We start from the raw sequence: 20,193 nt of genomic DNA on the forward strand, positions 1-20,193 counted from the left end.
TAATTATATATTTTTTGTAATTATTTAGTCCCATTTTGAAGCTGGATGAAGCTTTCCTTTATAATGCAGGTTTTCTGTCCACAGAAAAGGACTGTGGTGGTACCATGGGACAGTGATATATTATCAAGATAATAATTTGATAAGTGCCATTATACTGAATCATTGCCATATTCATATAACAAGGTACTTCAAAGCATAATAAGGTATTATCGTGATTCATAGAGGGGACCCTTATACTTTGACCATTGTAGCAAATCCACACAAAGAAAAAACACATTTTGATCTTTAGGACTTATTGTCTGTTATTTTGCTATTGCTGAAAAATGAGCATGCATGATCATCAGCATGATCCCAGGAGATTTGTTCATACTGAGAGTATCTGTCGGAGTGAAATTGGGATGGAAAACTGAAAATTTGCTTTTGCCCATGTCTATCATCATGACATCTCCCTGCAGGAGCATGAGAGAAAAAAATGACTTTCTACACATTTATGTCCAAAACTGCTAACACTCACTCATCATTCATTGAAAAAGAAAATGAGAATGAAAATGAGCGCATTCAAACACAGCTCCAAATATGGTACATGGTATTTCGGATATAAACCTTTTGTAACATTAGAAATGTCTTTATTGCCAATTTTGATCAATTTAATGCAACCTTTCTAAGTAAAGGTATTAAAGTCTTAAATAAAAATCATACTGACCCCAACATTTTGAATTGTAGTGTACGCATCAGGTCAGAATTTTAATGAAAACTTTTTATGAAGTGTCAAATGTCAAAAATGTGAACAAAGCCACATTGATGCTGCCCCTCCAGACACTAATAAATCCAAAAACAAACAACAATCCAAGAAGCTTTTGTGGAAGAAGCCTCAACTTGCAAAAAAACGCCCTCCTGAGCATATAAGAGTAAAAGAAATAAAGCATTTTTAAGAAAGTAATTTTCAAAGGATTGACCAGCATTCATCTTTCATCCCTTGTTTAATAGAAAGAGCCATGGGAAACAAACAGCAAAGCATCTCACCTCTCCATCCTCCTCTCTCACCACATACTGCGCCACCTTAAATGAGCTCAGGTACTCGTTCATGTTCTGGATCTCTGTGTCTTCGGTGGCATCCCGGCTACGGTCCAGCAGTTTAGAAATGGCGTTATCATCATAGTGGATCACACTAACCTCCTCTCCTTCTTTATTATCTCCTGCAGAAGAGATTTAGGACATGAACTACTGGAATTCACAAACAAAGTGCCGTAATGTTCTTAAACCATTCCAGGTCACCCATTGTCCTGGCGGCTTCCACATCGTCTTTAAACAGCTCCTCGGTGCCAAACTTGAGGATGTCGTCGAGTTCCTGTTTGGACATGGAGCCCGTCTTAGAGCCCAAGCCAGGGCGCACCACCAGGTGGGTCAGCATCATCTTTCGCTTGGCCACCTGGGTAATACGCTCCTCTACAGATGCCCGAGTTACAAAGCGATAGATCATCACCTTTTTATTTTGCCCGATACGATGTGCCCTGCTGAATGCCTGCAAGGACAAAGAGACAAGATAGATGGAGAGAAAAAGAAAGAAGAGAACAGCAAGAAAAATAAAAGCAATAATTAAATAATAAAGTCTATAATATAATGTATCATATAAATGAACCACTTGAACCACTTGTAATTATTTGCCACTGTTAAAAGTATCTTCCCCAGCAAACTTTCACTTTGCATTACCTGAATATCATTGTGTGGGTTCCAGTCAGAGTCATATATGATCACAGTGTCTGCGGTTGCCAGATTGATACCCAATCCTCCAGCACGTGTGGACAGCAGAAAACAGAACTGCTGAGCTCCGGGTGCTGCACACAGGGTGACAGACAGTCAGTATGAGTGCCTTAATACCCTCTATCCCCACACACACACAGACATCACTGCAGTTACACTGCTGGCATCCTCACCGTTAAAGCGATCAATGGCCTCCTGTCGTAGCCCCCCTGTGATGCCCCCATCAATACGCTCATATTTATATCCTTCAAACTCCAGGAAGTCCTCTAGCAGGTCTAGCATCTTTGTCATCTAAAAGAGAGGAATCAACAGTGCAGGATGAGACAAAAACTGGAAGATAACAGTGGTATCCGACAAAGGGACAAATGGCAGTGTTAAGCAAAATGTTAAGCAAACTCAGCTTGCCGATACAACAACAAGAGGCGACAGAAACTCGGCCCTCCTCTTTAATCAAGCTTAAAGGACTTAAGAAACATACTACATGCCATAACATTAATATGCATGTTTATTTTCAAGCACTTGGGAAATAAAAGGGTGCAAAATGAATTCTCATTAAGAGATCCTCCCTTTACCTGTGCCATTCATCAAATTAATGGATGCAGTGATTCCACAGGCAATTTAAAATGGGAGGGAAAAGAGTCTAAACAACAAAGCGGAGATAAATATAGGCCCCGCCTTTTCATTTGTCAACTCCATTTAAAAGATGAATGAGCTCAGCTTTTATTTTCTATTCACAGTTTACCATCTAATTAATCTTCCACTGAAATAAAGGCAAAACCGCCAGGTATTTAAGGGCTTTTTTTGTTACACACAGGATATTCTAAGCTCTAAAAGAGGGAATAAGTACCACACACTATACCTGAGAGAAGATGAGAACCCTGTGCCCTTCATCTTTCAGTTTTTTGAGCATCTTCTGAAGCAGGGTGAGTTTTCCTGAGGATTTCACCAGGAGGTTGCCATCATAAGAACCATTGGGTAAGACCGGAGCTTCCTGTGTGCATAAAATTATATGTTATATGTTATATTTGTTATATAGACTGTATTATGAACTATTCAAAAGTTTGTTGAGTGGGATTTTTAAATGATTTTGAAAGTAGTCTGACATTCACCAAAGCTGCTTTATTTGAGCAAAAATACAGGACACACAGTAATACTGTGAAATATGAAAACAATTTAAATTAACAGTTTTTTTTATTTTTTTTATTCCTGTGATGGATTTTCAGCACCATTACTCCAGTCTTCAGTGTCACATGATCCTTCTGATATCATTCAAATATGCTGATTTGGTGCTCATAAAACATTTCTTTTTATTATCAATGTTTGAAAACAGTTGTGATGCTTTATTTTTGGATATTTTTTTTCAGGAATCTTTGATAAATAGAAGGTTTAAATAAGCAGCACTGATTTGAAATAGAAAATCTTTTGTAACTTTTGCTTTTTATCAGTTATATATATATATATTTTTTTTTTTTTTTTCTTTTTTTTAATGATCTGTAGCAACCATTAAAACAGCTCAGAAAATAAGAACATTGCTCGGCACCAAAGTGCTGTTTTCTGGGCGGTTGGCGTGGCATGGCATAGCTATAGCTGTGGTCTATGTACAGTAGCTTTTAGCTCAATAGAATATGATTATTTAAGTGTTCTAGGTTAAAATCAAAAGCACATCTCATTCAGCCACTTCATTTGAGGTATCATTCACATCCATAGTACATTCACATCCATAATTTAGAAAAACCCTTAACTCCAAGTATACGCAATAGTAAAAGTGGTGCTTGCCTTAGCAAGCATCATTAATAGTCAGCAGTCAATGTTTCTAAGAGTGAACAGCTTTAGTATCACAGAACTTTTTGTCCTTGAATATGAGAATGTAAGATAACGTCGATGTAATGCTTCAAATTCGCAGACATAAGAAACAATACACTCCTGAACAAAAGTTTTTAAATAGCTCTTATAAAACAGAAAATGTATTGCCATTACACTTGCTAACAATAAACCACTGCAGTGATATAAACTGGGGGCCTCCATATGTTCCCCTCCCCTCCTCACCACTGCAGCAACTGGAAACAGGTAGGGATGGTTGCAACATTTCTTCAAGTCCATCATGATGTTAAGAAGAGACACCTGGTTCCCTCCTCCCTTGGAATTCAACGCCTCAAAGTTACGTGTTAAAATGAACTTGTAGTATTTTCTGTGAGAGAGAAAAACAATTATCTTATGATATTGTGTGATTATAAATTAAATTGTAGCATTATAGGAACAGAGAATTAAGACTGACTTCTGCATTGGGCTGAGCTCAACCCGCACTATGAGCTCGGTTTTTGCTGGCATGTTCTTAAACACATCTGCCTTCAGTCTCCTGAGCATGTGTGGCCCAAGCAGGTCGTGTAGTTTCTTAATCTGGTCCTCTTTCGAGATGTCCGCAAACTCCTCCAGAAAGCCCTCCAGGTTACTGCGCACAACAGCATTTTCATTTGGAAATAAGGGAAGATAGAATTCACTTCCATCAAGTCATATGAAAAACATGTTTCAATAGAAAACCCTGTGATCGCTTTGCGGGGGATCATTATTCTACGAGCGGATCCACAAGTATGAATCACCAGGTGAATCATGCAGTCTGCAATCTTACTTGAAGCGCTCCGGGGTGAGAAAGTTGAGCAGGTGAAAAAGCTCTTCGAGATTGTTCTGCAAAGGGGTTCCAGTCAGGAGAAGCTTATAGTAGATTCTGTAGCCATTCAGAATTCTGAAAAACTGAGCATTCAGTTATAGATTATAATCTATTACGTCTGAAACACTGAGAAATCTGTGATTCGAAATTTGATCGTACACCTGAAAATATTTTTTTCACTAGAATCTTAAAATGTTTCACTGAAATTTTCCTCAAATGTTTATTTCTAGTTGTTCTTGCATTATTACTTTGAACAGTGTACAACAAAGAAAACATAGAAAGTAAAAGAATAATAATATTAAACATTTCTGTACTATTGGGAAAAACTGGCATTCGATTATATGTTAAACATTGGTATTAAATCATATAAATTATAGTGGACTTTTTACAATTTTTATTGTACACTTCATAATTGTTATGAATATGATGATGTCATAAATCTTTCTTTGAATTCTGTACCTTTGACTGGTTATTCTTCAGTCGGTGGGCTTCATCCACAACCAAACAGGCCCAGGTAATGGAGCCAAGTATTGCTTGATCAATGGTGATCAGTTCATATGACGTCAACAGGACATGAAACTTTATCTGTGTGTCCTTCTGTAATGAAAAACTCTGATCAAAAACAATGCACCTCTAAATGAAACCTTTCAGAAGCTAGGATGCTTTTTAAAATTGTTTGGGTGTTGAAATATGTAATCAGGTACCAGTGAGAGGATGATGTGAATCAGCCTTGGTTTGGTGCAAAATATTGTTTTGGATAGGACAGGGAATAAGGCATCAAAATGTTACCTTACCTTCATGCGGAAAACCTTGCGACCAAATTTGACGGTGCTGTCCTCAAAGGTAAATTCATTCTCACGTATGACAGCCCTGCTGTCTTTGTCCCCTGTGTAAGTCACAACATAGAAATCCGGAGCCCACATCTCAAACTCTCTCTCCCAGTTGATGATGGTGGAGAGTGGCGCACTGACCAGAAACGGCCCTTTGGAGTGACCCTGAAACAAGCAACTCAGTTATACTCAGCATACTCTGTTCCCTTCCTCTCTCAAATGCATCTGAAAAAGTTCAATTGGTGCCCAGACCTCTTTGTAGAGTGAGTACAGGAACACTATAGTCTGCACAGTCTTGCCAAGCCCCATTTCATCAGCCAAGATTGTGTCGGTTCCTTGGGCCCAAGAGAATCGCAACCAGTTCAGGCCTTCCAACTGGTATGGGTGCAAAGTTCCCCCTGTGTCATCAATGTACCATGGCTGCTGTTCAAACTTGATGGTGGGCTGTGATCAATGACACATATATAGGAGAGAATGAAACTGAGATTCAGTCAACGCAAATAACTGAAAAAGTGTAAATTCATAAAGCAAGATAATAAATTCATGAAGCAAAATAATAAATGCACTCACATCCACAACCGGAGTGTCTGGTGGAGGTTCTCTTCTCTTTATTTCCTCTTTGAGTCTCTTTCCCTTTCTGAACAGCAGGGGGTGATGGCTTTCACCGAGCACCTGATTCCTGGTCAAATCAGAGTCAGAGTCTATGGGACCTTTCACTCACTTTGTGTGACAAAATTCTTTTACTTTCATCATTTATTCATTATAGGCATAAATCATTTCCCTTCCAATTTGAGAACTAAAGTTTAGTTTTAAACACAACACATAACTGTCTTAAATTTTCACATATATTGTCTTTTAACAATAGAGCATGAAAACAAGTCAAAAAAATTAATTCATTGTAGTTTTATGCATTTTATTTTTGTTTTTAATATTAATATTTTAATATATGTATTTCATATTTTTTAGATTTATAACCAACATTTAGTACCAAAAATAGATAATAACTAGAAAGACAGCTAATTTAGATTAATTTATGAACTAAGTTACCCATTCTGGATTAGTTTTTATTTTATTTTAGAAATGCTCTATTTAATTTGGATGCTTGTTTGTTGTCTATTGCTAAAAATGAAGTGCAAGACTGCAGAAATCGCAGGCCTTACATTGAATGTTTAATAAGAAATTATAAAAGTAAACCTTTAGCTTGAATTTCTGAGGATGATGATCAACATTTTAAAGAAAATCATTTATTAAGAGCTTCAGGCCTTACAGTATTTAATACCCTCTTCATGGAAAGCTCTGTACATGTGTTTGCGCCCAGTTAAATCCAAATTAAATTTAAATTACATGGCTTGCCTGTGATCCCAGTAGGCTTGTTTAAAGCTGTCATAATATGGGACGTCGAAGTCATCGGTCTCCCAGGTGCACTGATCATATGGCAAATCTCTCCACTTAATCAGGTAGTGCACATCTCCATCCTTATCAAAACTTCAACATACACAACGGTCTTAAGGCATATAATTATACAATAATTTCCTGCATGAAAAGCATAATTTCTGAAGTACAGCATAAGCACTAGTAACTGTGGCCCATGTACCTGTGGTTGAGGATCCGATGAATGATCATCCACTCCGGCTTTATGCCGTAACGGTAAAATCGTTCCTCCATCGCTGCATACTGAGGGTCTTTGCTCCTCCTCTTCTCATTGTTAAGCTCCTCCTCCCCAGAGCCATAGTCGTATGGTGGCGGTTCATCCATGTCGTTCTTACGCTGGTAGTTACGGTACATTACCGTGTGATATAGCTCCAACTGCATCAACGGAAAGAACCAAAGCTTAATCAGAGATGCAGAAACAAGCCAAAAGAGCATGCATGATTTAAGTAATGTCTTTGCTGAGGAAATGTGGGAGTCCCACCTGTAGTTCGCTGACCCAGGAGCAGTGCCAGTAGGACAGCCCAGCCCATTTCACAAACAGTTGCCTCTCTGGACGACCCTTCAGTGGCATTTTGGCCAAACCGTCCACCTTCTCTCCATCTTGCCCAAGAGGAACCTCAGGGGGTAGAGGAGGATCTCCCCACACCCAGTGCAGAATCTTCTGGACTTTCCCTTTTAGTGGTGGACACTAGGGGAAATATGGATGATAGATGATGAACAGTGCTCAACTGTGCACAATGTTCAAAACAATATGCCTTTACTTGTGCTTTTACATTTTGATTTGAGACTTATAATACTTTTCTTTTTAAAATGTCATGAAAATGTTTAGTTCAACTATAATTGTCCTTTTTTTGTGAAGCTGTACTATGTATATATATGTATAATTAATATCTTTATACAAAAATTATGCATTAAATTGATCAAAATTGTATATTCATCAAAGAAAACAATTAAATTCATCAAAGAATCCTGATAACAATTATCATGCATGATAATAATAAAATCATGAGCACTAAAACAGCATATTAGAATGATTTCTAAAGAATCATGTGAAACTGAAGACTGGACTAATGATACTGAAAATTCAGCTTCGCCATCCCAGGAATAAATTACACTTTAAAATATATTCAAATAAAAAACAGTTATTTTAAATTGTAATAATATTTCACAATATTACTATTTTTATGTAAATAATGCAGCCTTGATGAGCATTAAAAACTTCTTTCAAAGGCCAAGTCTAATTTTGAGCTATTTAAGAGTCTCTTGAGAATGATTCTAACTGAACGGATCTATATAGACGAGTCTCACCATGCATCGTGGACACAGCCATTCTCCATTGGGAATTTCAGGAAGCGGTGGGTTGAGACAGTGGATGTGGTAGGAGGAAGGGCAGGTGTCACAGCACAGCAGCTCTCCTCCATCCTTACACACTCTGCAGAACTCCATGTGGTCATCTTCCTCCTCACCAGCAACCTCATCTTCATCCTCCTCATCATCTTTGGCCTCCCATTGAATGCCTTCTTTTTCCTGAGAGATGAGGCAGTAAACTGTCAATATGAATAGCACAGCTTCTGTACTAGAATGTATTTCTTTGCATGTGTATGCTTTGTGTGAAGCAGGGAGGGATTTCCTCACACAGTGGGGGCAGCTCCATTTGCCCTCAGGGGCTTTCTCCAGTTCTGGATCCAGACACACCAGGTGATATGCTCTGGGACAGGTGTCACATAGAATGATCTCTCCTCCCTGCTGACAAACCTCACAGTAGTCTTGATGGTCTGTCTCGTAGCCGTCTCCATCCTCTCCTACTTTAACAATAGAGTTCAAAGTGAAACCTAAATAATTTATGGAACAGAAGTACTGTGCAATTTCAATAATTTGTATTTCACAATTTTAACAACAATATTTCAATGTAATTAAACTTTGATTTTGTTATCAAGACTTGCACTACCGTTCAAAGAATTGGCATCTGTACGATATTTTTTTAAATACTTGTATTTAGCAAGGACACTTTAAACTTATCAAAAGTGTGAGTGCAGACATATATAATGTCACAAATAAAAGGTTATTTGATACCTGAGCAGCAAATCATTATATTACAATCATCTCTGAAGACTTGAGTAATAGCTATATTTATATATAATGGCTAGCGCTATATATATATATATATATATATATATATATATATATATATATATATATATATATATATATAGGTAGTGTATTTAACAACAACAACAATAATAAATTCACTTTTTCTTTTTTTCTGTCCTTTGCGGGTCGACTTCTTCTTGGGTGCCGCTGAAGTATCTGAGCGTACAGAGGCGCTGTGAATGCTGATGTCATCAAAGTCTGAAAAGTCATCCAGGAAATCCTCCTCACTCTGAGAAATAAGGCATTAAAACAGTTAAACCATTCCCTAAAATTAGGTCATACTCCTCAAACTGGCAGTTTATGCAAAAGGGACAAGTCTTCATCATGGAAAACAACTTCAGAAAGAACCTAATAAAACTGGGAGGAACCAGAACACTTGGGCAGAATATCTATACAGATGATCCATGAATTGTTCTGGGAGGTGGAAAAGCTAAACAATTCTTCAAATCTCTCTCAGTTGAATAGCTAAGGGGAATCTTTCCATGTGATACAGGTTAAGCCCTAGAAAGAATTCAGTGAAAGCACATTCTCACCGAAGAGCCTTTTTTCCTTTTTCCACCCTGGCCTGCTTTCGATTTGGTTTTCTTCGGTTTCCCTTTCTTTTTTGTTTCTTTCACTGACTTGCTTTTTTTTTTAGCGCCAGGCCCTGCAATGCAGTCCAGATGAGATAAACAAAACAGAAACTTTTTTTTTTTTGAGATCTGAGAATAGTACTGCATTCTTCAGACATACATTTTGTTTAGCTTTTTTTATGCGCACTTAATAGTTTGATGTAAAAATACTTCACATAATATCCAGGGTCAACTATAAATAAGCTACTCATAGGATAAAATTACACAGTTCACTTTTAAGTTTCTAAGTAACACTAAAGCAATCATTCGAGTGAAAAACCAAACACATTTAAATAAAAAGTTGCCGACAGCCAATCATTAATCATATTACATATGTAAACAATGTAAAAACCTCCACTAACTGCTTTGGAAATCTGATCCTAGATATAAACCTCTATATAACCAACAAAAAGACCATCCAATTACCCTTTCCCTCTTTGGTTTTGGCTTTTTTGATTGGCCCAGGTGGTGAGATCTGTTGGATACTTCTAATACAGATGGGCGGAGCCACATTGACAGTTTCCACGGCAGCAGCCACGGCAGCCGCTACAGCAGTTGCAGAGGTCCCTTTGAAAGGGTTGTTCGCGCTGAACTCTCTCCATTTCGCTCCAAGCACCGTCATCATTTTTGACATGGGGATCTTGGGGTTCTTCTTGGCAATAAGGGGCCTGTCCAAAAAAAAAAGCAAAGAAAAAAAAACTATTGCTAGACAATTAAACTGAAATTTGTGTGGCAAATTTTATAAGAGGCCGTGCATTATTAGTGATTTTACCTCAAGTACTGGATGTTCTCAGGCATGATGAATCAGAAATCGGAAGTATATACTAAAAGAGTGTCTATCAAATTAAATATTATGCTGGTTACAGTAGACATGCATGGTGTGGGTCTGACAGTACATCTTGTTTCAATGCCTATTATTAGAAAACCTGTTATCATAATGGCATTACTTCATACAGGCATTAGCATTTGCCAGAAGGAATATTTTAAAATAGAACAAGACATCTTGACAACAGGGCATTAGAATGTCGTCCATGCAGAAGGAAAACTGCAATCCTACCTAAGAAACTGGCTGAAGGCTTTGTAGTTGGTGATGGTTTTATAGTCGTCCTCTGAGAAGGCATACTGCACATCTTCGAGACCCCACTCTTGCATCAGCTGACTGGATGACTTTGGTTCCTGATGTCACATGAGAAACCGTTATTCATTTATTCTCATGGCAAATAGAGCACAATAGAGCATTTCTAAGTGAGAACCTTCATGTTTCCATCGTCGTCATCATCGTCGTCTTCATCATCGTCTTTCTTTCGCTGTTTAGTTTTCCTCTCCTTCTTCTCTTTGGGCTTCTTCTTTTTCTTCTTCAGGGTGCTATAGGTGCTGCTCTCACTTCCTGACCTTTGACCATGATCCTCTCTGTCTGACATGTCATCTAGCCCACTAGGAAGCCCCTGTGAGTACAGGTGGAGACATTACAGAAAAAGATGAGAAAAACTTAAATGAAAATGAATGGGAGAAATTGTAATGCTCAATATGGCAGCTGTAGGAATGATAGTTTAGCCTTTCAGAAAAGAGCCAATCTGATTTTTGGTGGAATATGGACATACACATTAGCTGGACCCAACTAAAACATACATTTCAGGTTTTAGTGTGATTTTAGCATTATTTGATTTGATTTTTGATTGATTTTTGATTTGAAATTATTTATAATACCACTATTGTCAGATTATTGCTGATTTGATGTTATTGAAACTTTATCTTAACAAGCAGTTTTTCAAATTTTCCCGACCTGTGACCATGTGTTTCATATTTATCATAATGATAACCAAAACCGATGTTTCGTAATACAATTTATTTATATATTCGTAAAAGCATAATAGATCTTTAACATTGTGTTTTGTGCCATTGCTTTAGCAAAGCATCTGTCAATCGAGCTAAAACCAAAATTGTGATACAGCTTATTACGTTTAGCGAACCACAGAATAGTGCATCTGAAGTCTAAAGCACTGCATGTTTCACAGAAAATCTTGCAAATGCAAAAAAAAAATATGACTTTAGTACTTGTAGGAGGAAACACACGTTTTAGTGAGTGATATTACTGTGTGTGTGTCTGTGTGCTTGGAGAATGCCTGTTGCTGTGCTGCAGCTGTGCACTGGCTGGCAGACGTCTCCCCGGCACAGGGCCGGCCGGCACTGCCGCAGAGCATACAAGCTCCACCAGCAGCCGTTCTGAGTTGCCATGGAAACCAAACTGTGCAGTATTGGGAGTGGGGTGGGGGGGGGGTGTAATGAGAGCTCTCTCACTGCAGCAGCCAATGGAACAGCGCCATCCAATCAGATGCGTTTGCATAACGAGCTTGTTATGAAGAGTCCCCATGGTTGCAGTGCCTGTATTATTGGGCCCGTCTAGACAAATCTCAATCACGTACATGGGGGAGGGAGAAAGTGAGAGAGGAAGGAGGGAGAGAGAAAAAGGAGGGGTGCTCATGCAAAAGGCAAAGACTAGAACCACTAAAGAGCTTAACAGCTGGAGCTAAAAGGTCTCCCAAAATCCAAGCCACAGTTTTCTGTCAATGTACAAAATGATCCAATGTAAATAATGTGTCACTAAGACGTATTCAGGATGACACCATCCTGCAGTTCTTCCCTATAGAAAATGTAGTATTTAAAGGGGGCGTTTGTCTAAAATTCTGTCATCCTTTACTCACCTTCATGTTGTTTGAAACCTGTTTGAGTTTCTTCAGTGGAACATGAAAAAGAAATTATCGACTTTTCAGAAATAAGATTTAATTGGTTCTTTTGTCTTGTGACTATTCACAACACATTTAAATGTTAAATCTAATTGAATGCAAATTCGTTTTTTGACCTAAGGTGGATGGGAAGACTTTCAACAAATTATTACAATTTCAGGATTTTCCACACGCTTAGTTATTGTAATGCTTTACAAGTTGGAAAATAGCAAATGAGTTAAATGAATCAAATAAAAAAGAGTTTATTAATCTGTATTATTTTCCTGTAAAAATATCTAAACATAAAACAACATATTTTCAGAGTAATAACCTATTATAAGTAATATCTTAGTAATTAGCAATATTACATAAGTAATATCATATTATGCATGTTTTCTTAGAAAATATCTTAAATTAAGTATCAAAAAAATTAAGCTTTTTCTCATGCCTTTTTTAAATTAAGATCACCTTAGTTATTGTTAGTAAATGCATTAACTAACAATGCATTTGTAACTATGATTAATAAATGCTTTAGAAGTATTTCTATTGTTAATTTAACAGAACTTAATTTAAAATGTTACCTTTTTTCTTCTAAATCTAAAACTAACCAAATTTATTTAGGTTTATGCTTCTGCTATTAACATTTTAATATATTTTGACTGACATTTCAATATTTTTGTCTAGAAAACATTACAACTTATGTAATGATACAAATGTTACATTTTAAGAGTTTTTTTTTTTCTTTTTTGCAGTGTAAATCTATGCTACTTCTTTTGTCCTGTTTGGAGCTTAACAGCCCCGGTTAACTCATTCACTTTTTTGTAGTATGGAGTATGGAGGTAAAAAAGCAGTGTGAACCAGGGGCGGCTGGCCAATAGAGGGCGCTAGGGCGCCGCCAGAAAGGCGGGTCTTTGGAGCAGTTAAGCCAATTGCTGATTTTAGATATAAATGTTTGACATAAACTGTAGCCAATCAGCGAGCTGAAATGTAGTCAGCTATGGGCGCTTCGCCTAGCGCCCCAAACTGCGCGCGGCCGCGAGGCGCGAGCAATGGGCGCGAGCCACTACTAAAGTATCGAGTTTATTATGTTTATTTACTGTACATTTTGTGGAACATTTGTTTAAAATCACTCAAAATTGTTGCAGGTAATAGTTGTATTTAATCAGCTAATTAATGACTAAGTATTTTGTTTGAGTTAAATTTCAAATGCAAATAGAAAGTTTGTGCAATATGTTTGTTTTTGTGCAAAAATGCCTCAACCTTTTAATATTGGCATTAAATAATTACTTTTCACAGAGCACTGGTATCCTGGGTGGTTATTAATTATAATAGGATTTTTTTATTTATATAGCCTTTCCAACAAAGTCGCTTTACAATATAGGCCTAGGTTAAGGAATTGAACTAAATAAACCTCAACATCAAAGATAGACATACCAAGGGTAGATATAAATATACAGAGTTCAGTTACAAAGTTAGGTTAAAGATTCAAGCAAGTAACATAAACATTAATAATAAGGTAAAATTTAAAAATTCTGAGCTAAAGAGTAATATTCAGACAAAAAAAAAAGGTTTTGACGGAGAAAAGGGTGAATGCTTGACAGACGTCTTGAGCAAAAGCATTCCACAACCTGGGAGCCACAATGCTATAAGACCTGGTGTCCCATGGTTACCAAGGCCAAGCTATTTAAAATAACCGAATATGACAGCCCCACCTAACATATTTTTCACCAGCCGCCACTGGTGTGAACACTCTGCCGCAGAAGATAGTTGGTCATTTGGGTTTGGAAGGACATAAGAGTAGGAAAATGATGAAAGTATGCCTTTAAATACTGCATTTTCTGTGGAAAAAGAACTGCATTATAGTGTCAGACATCTTTGGGATCTTTTTCCCCAAAAACATCCTCATCTTCAACACACCAGACAGGGAAAAAATGCTCTTCTGCTCAACTGAAATGTCACTTATCATTGTTTACATCTGACAAAGCATCAATTCTCACTCTCCCGTTACTATCCCCAGACTCTCCACAGTCTATCAGGCTCCGGCGCAGGTGGCCGGCTTTGGCGAGCTGAGCTGTTAGACTTGTGGACAGCAGAAGGGCAGGCGGCGTTTTGACCTCCATTGATTTGAGCCTGTGTCTGACACGGCACTGCAGGACGAGCATGATTGACGCCAAACAGGGCTCTTAGCTGCTGAGGGGAGACCTCTCTGCCCTCTCCACGGCACATTTACCACTGCTGAGAAGAAGGGAGGGTTGAGAGAAAGACTGAATCTGTCCAAGGAGGCAGATAAAGCGAGGGAGGACTAGGGAGGAGAAAAAAGAGGAATCCCTCTCATTATCTCAATTGTAAATACAGTCAGCTGGGGGGACTGTGACTGACTGACCTGTCAAATGTTTTATCTCTCGCCAAGGCGCAGAGAGCGATAGCTTACTAGAATTTTTTTTAATAATACGTCAAAATACACAGAGGTCAGGCAAGGTTTTTCATACTGATCATTCAACCTGAACTTTCGTATGAGTCCTGTGATGTAATGTAGGCTGAAGGAAGATCAGGTCGCTACTTCTTGTATGAACGGTCTAATGTCAGCCTAACTTTTCTGGGAGGGAGCCTTTTTTTTTTAATAGGACAGTCCCTGTTTTTTGTGGAGCACAGAAGAAGGTATTATAAAACATACATTTATTAAAAATTAAGTATTTTTTATCCATGCAATGAAAATCAATGGTGTTTATTGTTGTTTTGGACCCCACGTAAGGACAGTTGTACAACATTGTAAGTTTCAACCATGATAAGTTGAGCAAACAAGTAGTATCTATCTGACTGAACTTTAGACCATTCTGAACTATTTGATTTTGAACTTGACCTGCCCAGGTTTTCACATCGGAAATGTGGTCACCTCACGGGTGACACATTTACAGTAACTGATCAAGACACTCAAAAACCAAAACCACTAGGATGCTATAAATACTAGAAATGCTGATTTAGCCAAATAACATAAAGATAACTTCCATTCTGGTGATGTCATAACAACATCTGTTTCATCCATGCTTCAGTCAGTTAGATGGCAATTAAAAGGTTACCTCCTTTTTCTTCTTTTTCTTAACTTTGGGCTCCTGCCCCTCCATTATTTTGCTGGGTTTCTTCTTCTTATGCTGTTTAACCGAATCATCCTCAGAGAAAAATCTCTCTAATGGTGACAGGGGGACACTCCTCCGACGTACACCATCTTCATCCTCATCTGAGAAAAAACACAAGAGGTTTACACTTATGAGATTCATGCATACGTCACATCACCCCCATCTATTTAGCTCTCTGTCTGTCTGTCTGTCTGTTTGTGAAGGGTTTGCCTGTGAAGTGGAGGCTCCTACACTCCTACAAAATTTTCTGAAAGGGGAGCGAAAGGAGAGAGGTGAGGTCTCTGCCACCTACTGAACTGTGAATCTCTCACTGTAAACAAAAAACTGCTGTCTGTTAGCACATATTCACTGTAACACTTCAATGATGCCATGCTGTCAAAAAGCAGAAAAAAAAGACATCAGGAAAGCATCGTGTGCAACCGGAGCACTACGGTGTAACTCCTGCCGCCTGTCTATCGTCAGCTCAGACGGTGGGCCATGAAATATGCAGTGCGCGTGGTGGAGTCAATCGGCTAAAGCCTTGTCCTGCAGCCCACCACGCCCCGTGGGAGCTTCCGGATGAGGGGTTTTCCCAGCCTCTTGGATGCTATCCTCGAAATCCACTTAACCTTCATTTAGCTGCCACTATTTGAGGACTTCAGCTCCGGTGAGAGCAGCCCCTGCCTATAGGGCATTTTGGGTATTTACTCATGTAAAATACAGAGCTTCCCGTCTCTCTGTCAGCCGCTGGGTGGTTTTTTTCTTATTTCAATCTTCTGCCGCACATAAACAAAGCAGTTGCCTGTGAGATGACGGATATTTAGGGCAGTGCGTCTGCAATGCATCTCACACGGAGGCTCTTTCATGTCGGCAGAATATGTCTGCTGCCTGCCAGGCGCATCAAGCACACATCTCGTCTTCATTCATGTCTCACTTACAGTCGTGGTGATGCAACACAGCACTCTTGAAGAGAGGATATCTGGTAAAGATTTTACATTGTCAACTTACTTTTAAGCATTCTGGATTATGTCGTTGAGAAAATTCCTATTTTTATTCTCTATGTGAATACCAAGAGGTTTAAGTACATATCTTTTTCAGAGTTAAGGCACATTATCATATTTATTTGCACTCTGGTGAAACTGTGTATTTTTTATTCAATATATGCATACTAATAAGCTAAATTATATATATATATATATATATATATATATAATTTTTTATTTTTTTTTACATTCCAATTTAATATGCAAAGAAAATAATGAATAATAAATCATCTGTAGCCTGATTTCCCTAAAACTGTAGCTTTATTCTTGCATCCCAGACAGTCACGTTTTGTGCCATGTTCCCGTGTAAACAGAGCCTCGGCCAGGAACTGCCAGGTGTTTAAAAGCTGTGCTGCTGGTAGCGGGCCTGAAAATGTCACGACTGCAGCCACACATTTGTGTGTCAGCTAAGCATGGACATTGGGGTAACTTTGACCTTGCAACAAGGGCTGGGTCAGTGCCGCACTCCATTAGAGATGGGATTCACGGCCGGTCTCGCTGTTAAGAAGAGGAACGTTTACAGGAAAACGCATTAGCTGTCTGACAGATTGCGTATGTTAATAGTGCCCCCACCGTTAATGTGATGAGACAGCATGGTTGGAACTCCCCCTCATTGAGACCTTCGAGTTTTATAGGCCGTATCTTTACTTTCTGAAGACTATATCCATTCTCTAAGTCCCAAGGCTCATTCACAAACTTTTGCTCTATTTTGCGATATAATGGCAAAAATTGCAAGTACACAAGCAAAGTAGTCTAAAATGAATGTCCTAATAACCTATAAAACAAGAACGAAGCCACTGCAATTGAGTTTAGATGCTATAATTATTTTATTCCAGCATGCATATACTACACTGAAGAAATTTGTTGGTAAAATTTGCAAGTTGTGACACACACTCTGGAGTCTGATGCAGAGACTGATGACACATAGACATAAGTGTGTGATGCAACAATGATTTACACGCATGCACAAACTCTAGCAAAGAGAAAGGGGTGTCAGCTTTCACAGTGCAGCTTCCAAAAATAGCCCCCACCAAACAGAGCTATGAGCAGCTCATGGTGATCTTTCAGCTTCAAAGATTATGACTATGTAAAAGAAAACCAGACTTCGAATGGAGGAAATAAAGAAGAGGGGAAAAAGCACTCATATGACTTTGGATCAGCTCCACCCTAATGCATCCTAATGAGGAACAACATAAACATACAACAGGGAATATGTTTATGTTTATGTTTATATTTACAACCCGAATTCCGGAAAAGTTGGGACGTTTTTTAAATTTTAATAAAATGAAAACTAAAAGACTTTCAAATCACATGAGCCAATATTTTATTCACAATAGAACATAGATAACATAGCAAATGTTTAAACTGAGAAAGTTTACAATTTTATGCACAAAATGAGCTCATTTCAATTTTGATTTCTGCTACAGGTCTCAAAATAGTTGGGACGGGGCATGTTTACCATGGTGTAGCATCTCCTTTTCTTTTCAAAACAGTTTGAAGACGTCTAGGCATTGAGGCTATGAGTTGCTGGAGTTTTGCTGTTGGAATTTGGTCCCATTCTTGCCTTATATAGATTTCCAGCTGCTGAAGAGTTCGTGGTCGTCTTTGACGTATTTTTCGTTTAATGATGCCCCAAATGTTCTCTATAGGTGAAAGATCTGGACTGCCGGCAGGCCAGGTTAGCACCCGGACTCTTCTACGACGAAGCCATGCTGTTGTTATAGCTGCAGTATGTGGTTTTGCATTGTCCTGCTGAAATAAACAAGGCCTTCCCTGAAATAGACGTTGTTTGGAGGGAAGCATATGTTGCTCTAAAACCTTTATATACCTTTCAGCATTCACAGAGCCTTCCAAAACATGCAAGCTGCCCATACCGTATGCACTTATGCACCCCCATACCATAAGAGATGCTGGCTTTTGAACTGAACGCTGATAACATGCTGGAAGGTCTCACTCCTCTTTAGCCCGGAGGACACGGCGTCCGTGATTTCCAACAAGAATGTCAAATTTGGACTCGTCTGACCATAAAACACTATTCCACTTTGAAATAGTCCATTTTAAATGAGCCTTGGCCCACAGGACACGACGGCGCTTCTGGACCATGTTCACATATGGCTTTCTTTTTGCATGATAGAGCTTTAGTTGGCATCTGCTGATGGCGCGGCGGATTGTGTTTACCGACAGTGGTTTCTGAAAGTTTTCCTGGGCCCATTTAGTAATGTCATTGACACAATCATGCCGATGAGTGATGCAGTGTCGTCTGAGAGCCCGAAGACCACGGACATCCAATAAAGGTCTCCGGCCTTGTCCCTTACGCACAGAGATTTCTCCAGTTTCTCTGAATCTTTTGATGATGTTATGCGCTGTAGATGATGAGATTTGCAAAGCCTTTGCAATTTGACGTTGAGGAACATTGTTTTTAAAGTTTTCCAAAAATTTTTTACGCAGTCTTTCACAGATTGGAGAGCCTCTGCCCATCTTTACTTCTGAGAGACTCTGCTTCTCTAAGACAAAGCTTTTATAGCTAATCATGTTACAGACCTGATATCAATTAACTTAATTAATCACTAGATGTTCTCCCAGCTGAATCTTTTCAAAACTGCTTGCTTTTTTAGCCATTTGTTGCCCCCGTGCCAACTTTTTTGAGACCTGTAGCAGGCATTAAATTTTAAATGAGCTAATTAAGTACATAAAAGTGTAAAATTTCTCAGTTTAAACATTTGCTACGTTATCTGTGTTCTATTGTGAATAAAATATTGGCTCATGTGATTTGAAATTCCTTTAGTTTTCATTTTATTAAAATTTAAAAAACGTCCCAACTTTTCCGGAATTCGGGTTGTATATATAAATATATATATATATATTTTTTTTTTTTTTTCATAATAGGACAGCCCACCCAAAAAAATGATGTGGCACACAAGGAATGTGGACTCAAGTTGCAACAATTTAAAACGAACTGATTAAAATGTGCATATCTTAACAAAAGCGATGCACATCCATTAACCAAATCTGATGGAGGTGAAATAACATTAAAAACCATGCAATTATTGAGCTCGCCAAAGAATTCTTTACCATGTTTATTCTCTTAGCATTTTTATAAATCATCTGTTTGTCTGTTTATATCTGCGTTTAGAGCATGCTCACTTCATTGCTCCTGGCTGGGGGAACAGTCATGTGTTCTGCAGTGTTTGGATCCGGCAGTGAACAGTCCTGATTGCAAATCTCACTTCGCTGGCCTACAATACGAACTGCATTTTCAATATACGTCCTATTGCATGTTAGATTCACAATAATTAATTATATGCTTTATCGTTCTTAGCAGAGAAGCTAGAGATTAACTGGATTGATTGTATGGAAATTATTACGAGGAGGCTCGCAATTAAAAAACTCAACAGCTCATTTCACATATTAAAAATAGGCTACATTTATATTTATTAATCTCACTAAAACATTCATCAACCATCTCATTATAATTTCAGTAAAGAAATCAGTGAAGGTGTTCTGGCTTGCAATGAAAGCAATCAGTGAATGGGACTAAACAGCAACCCAAAATCCTGGCCAGTCCTGCACTGCATAGATTTCTCATTTTTAGCACATGCGGGGGCTTACTGTCTACACGGAAAGAGCACGCTGGCTCATGAATTATTTCCCAATTATTAATTCTTCTGCATATTGCATATCATTTCAAACCATTTGCAGCCCTCAGCAGCGTTCATCTCATCCACATAACCGCCTCGAAAAAAAAGGAGGTAAATACGCAATTGGGGTGCAAATGAGATACTCATGCTCAGGTCAGTCACGTGATTCATTCACGACTAATTCAGAGGCAGCCTAGACCAGCGAGAAACTATAAATGTATTGATTT

General features: G+C 38.4%; 1 protein-coding gene across 1 annotated transcript in view; it reads right to left on the minus strand.

Moving 5' to 3' along the window:
* LOC132119558 (chromodomain-helicase-DNA-binding protein 5-like) overlaps window positions 1–20,193 on the minus strand; it is a 35,000-nt gene that overhangs the window by 13,127 nt on the left and 1,680 nt on the right. Inside the window, exons 2-24 of the mRNA XM_059529621.1 lie at window positions 15,250–15,407; window positions 10,703–10,894; window positions 10,507–10,625; window positions 9,876–10,117; window positions 9,372–9,484; window positions 8,938–9,067; window positions 8,323–8,489; window positions 7,996–8,214; window positions 7,169–7,375; window positions 6,851–7,062; window positions 6,610–6,741; window positions 5,827–5,935; window positions 5,509–5,700; window positions 5,221–5,421; window positions 4,886–5,023; window positions 4,388–4,509; window positions 4,037–4,210; window positions 3,808–3,949; window positions 2,621–2,752; window positions 1,935–2,052; window positions 1,711–1,835; window positions 1,276–1,522; window positions 1,024–1,196 (exon numbers count right to left, since the gene is read on the minus strand). Coding sequence (XP_059385604.1) covers window positions 1,024–1,196; window positions 1,276–1,522; window positions 1,711–1,835; window positions 1,935–2,052; window positions 2,621–2,752; window positions 3,808–3,949; window positions 4,037–4,210; window positions 4,388–4,509; window positions 4,886–5,023; window positions 5,221–5,421; window positions 5,509–5,700; window positions 5,827–5,935; window positions 6,610–6,741; window positions 6,851–7,062; window positions 7,169–7,375; window positions 7,996–8,214; window positions 8,323–8,489; window positions 8,938–9,067; window positions 9,372–9,484; window positions 9,876–10,117; window positions 10,507–10,625; window positions 10,703–10,894; window positions 15,250–15,407 — 3,764 coding nt within the window. The remainder of the gene's footprint in view (window positions 1–1,023; window positions 1,197–1,275; window positions 1,523–1,710; window positions 1,836–1,934; window positions 2,053–2,620; window positions 2,753–3,807; window positions 3,950–4,036; window positions 4,211–4,387; window positions 4,510–4,885; window positions 5,024–5,220; window positions 5,422–5,508; window positions 5,701–5,826; window positions 5,936–6,609; window positions 6,742–6,850; window positions 7,063–7,168; window positions 7,376–7,995; window positions 8,215–8,322; window positions 8,490–8,937; window positions 9,068–9,371; window positions 9,485–9,875; window positions 10,118–10,506; window positions 10,626–10,702; window positions 10,895–15,249; window positions 15,408–20,193) is intronic.

The sequence above is a fragment of the Carassius carassius genome, chromosome 38 (genome assembly GCF_963082965.1).
Source record: "Carassius carassius chromosome 38, fCarCar2.1, whole genome shotgun sequence".
Taxonomy (NCBI): Eukaryota; Metazoa; Chordata; class Actinopteri; order Cypriniformes; family Cyprinidae; genus Carassius; species Carassius carassius.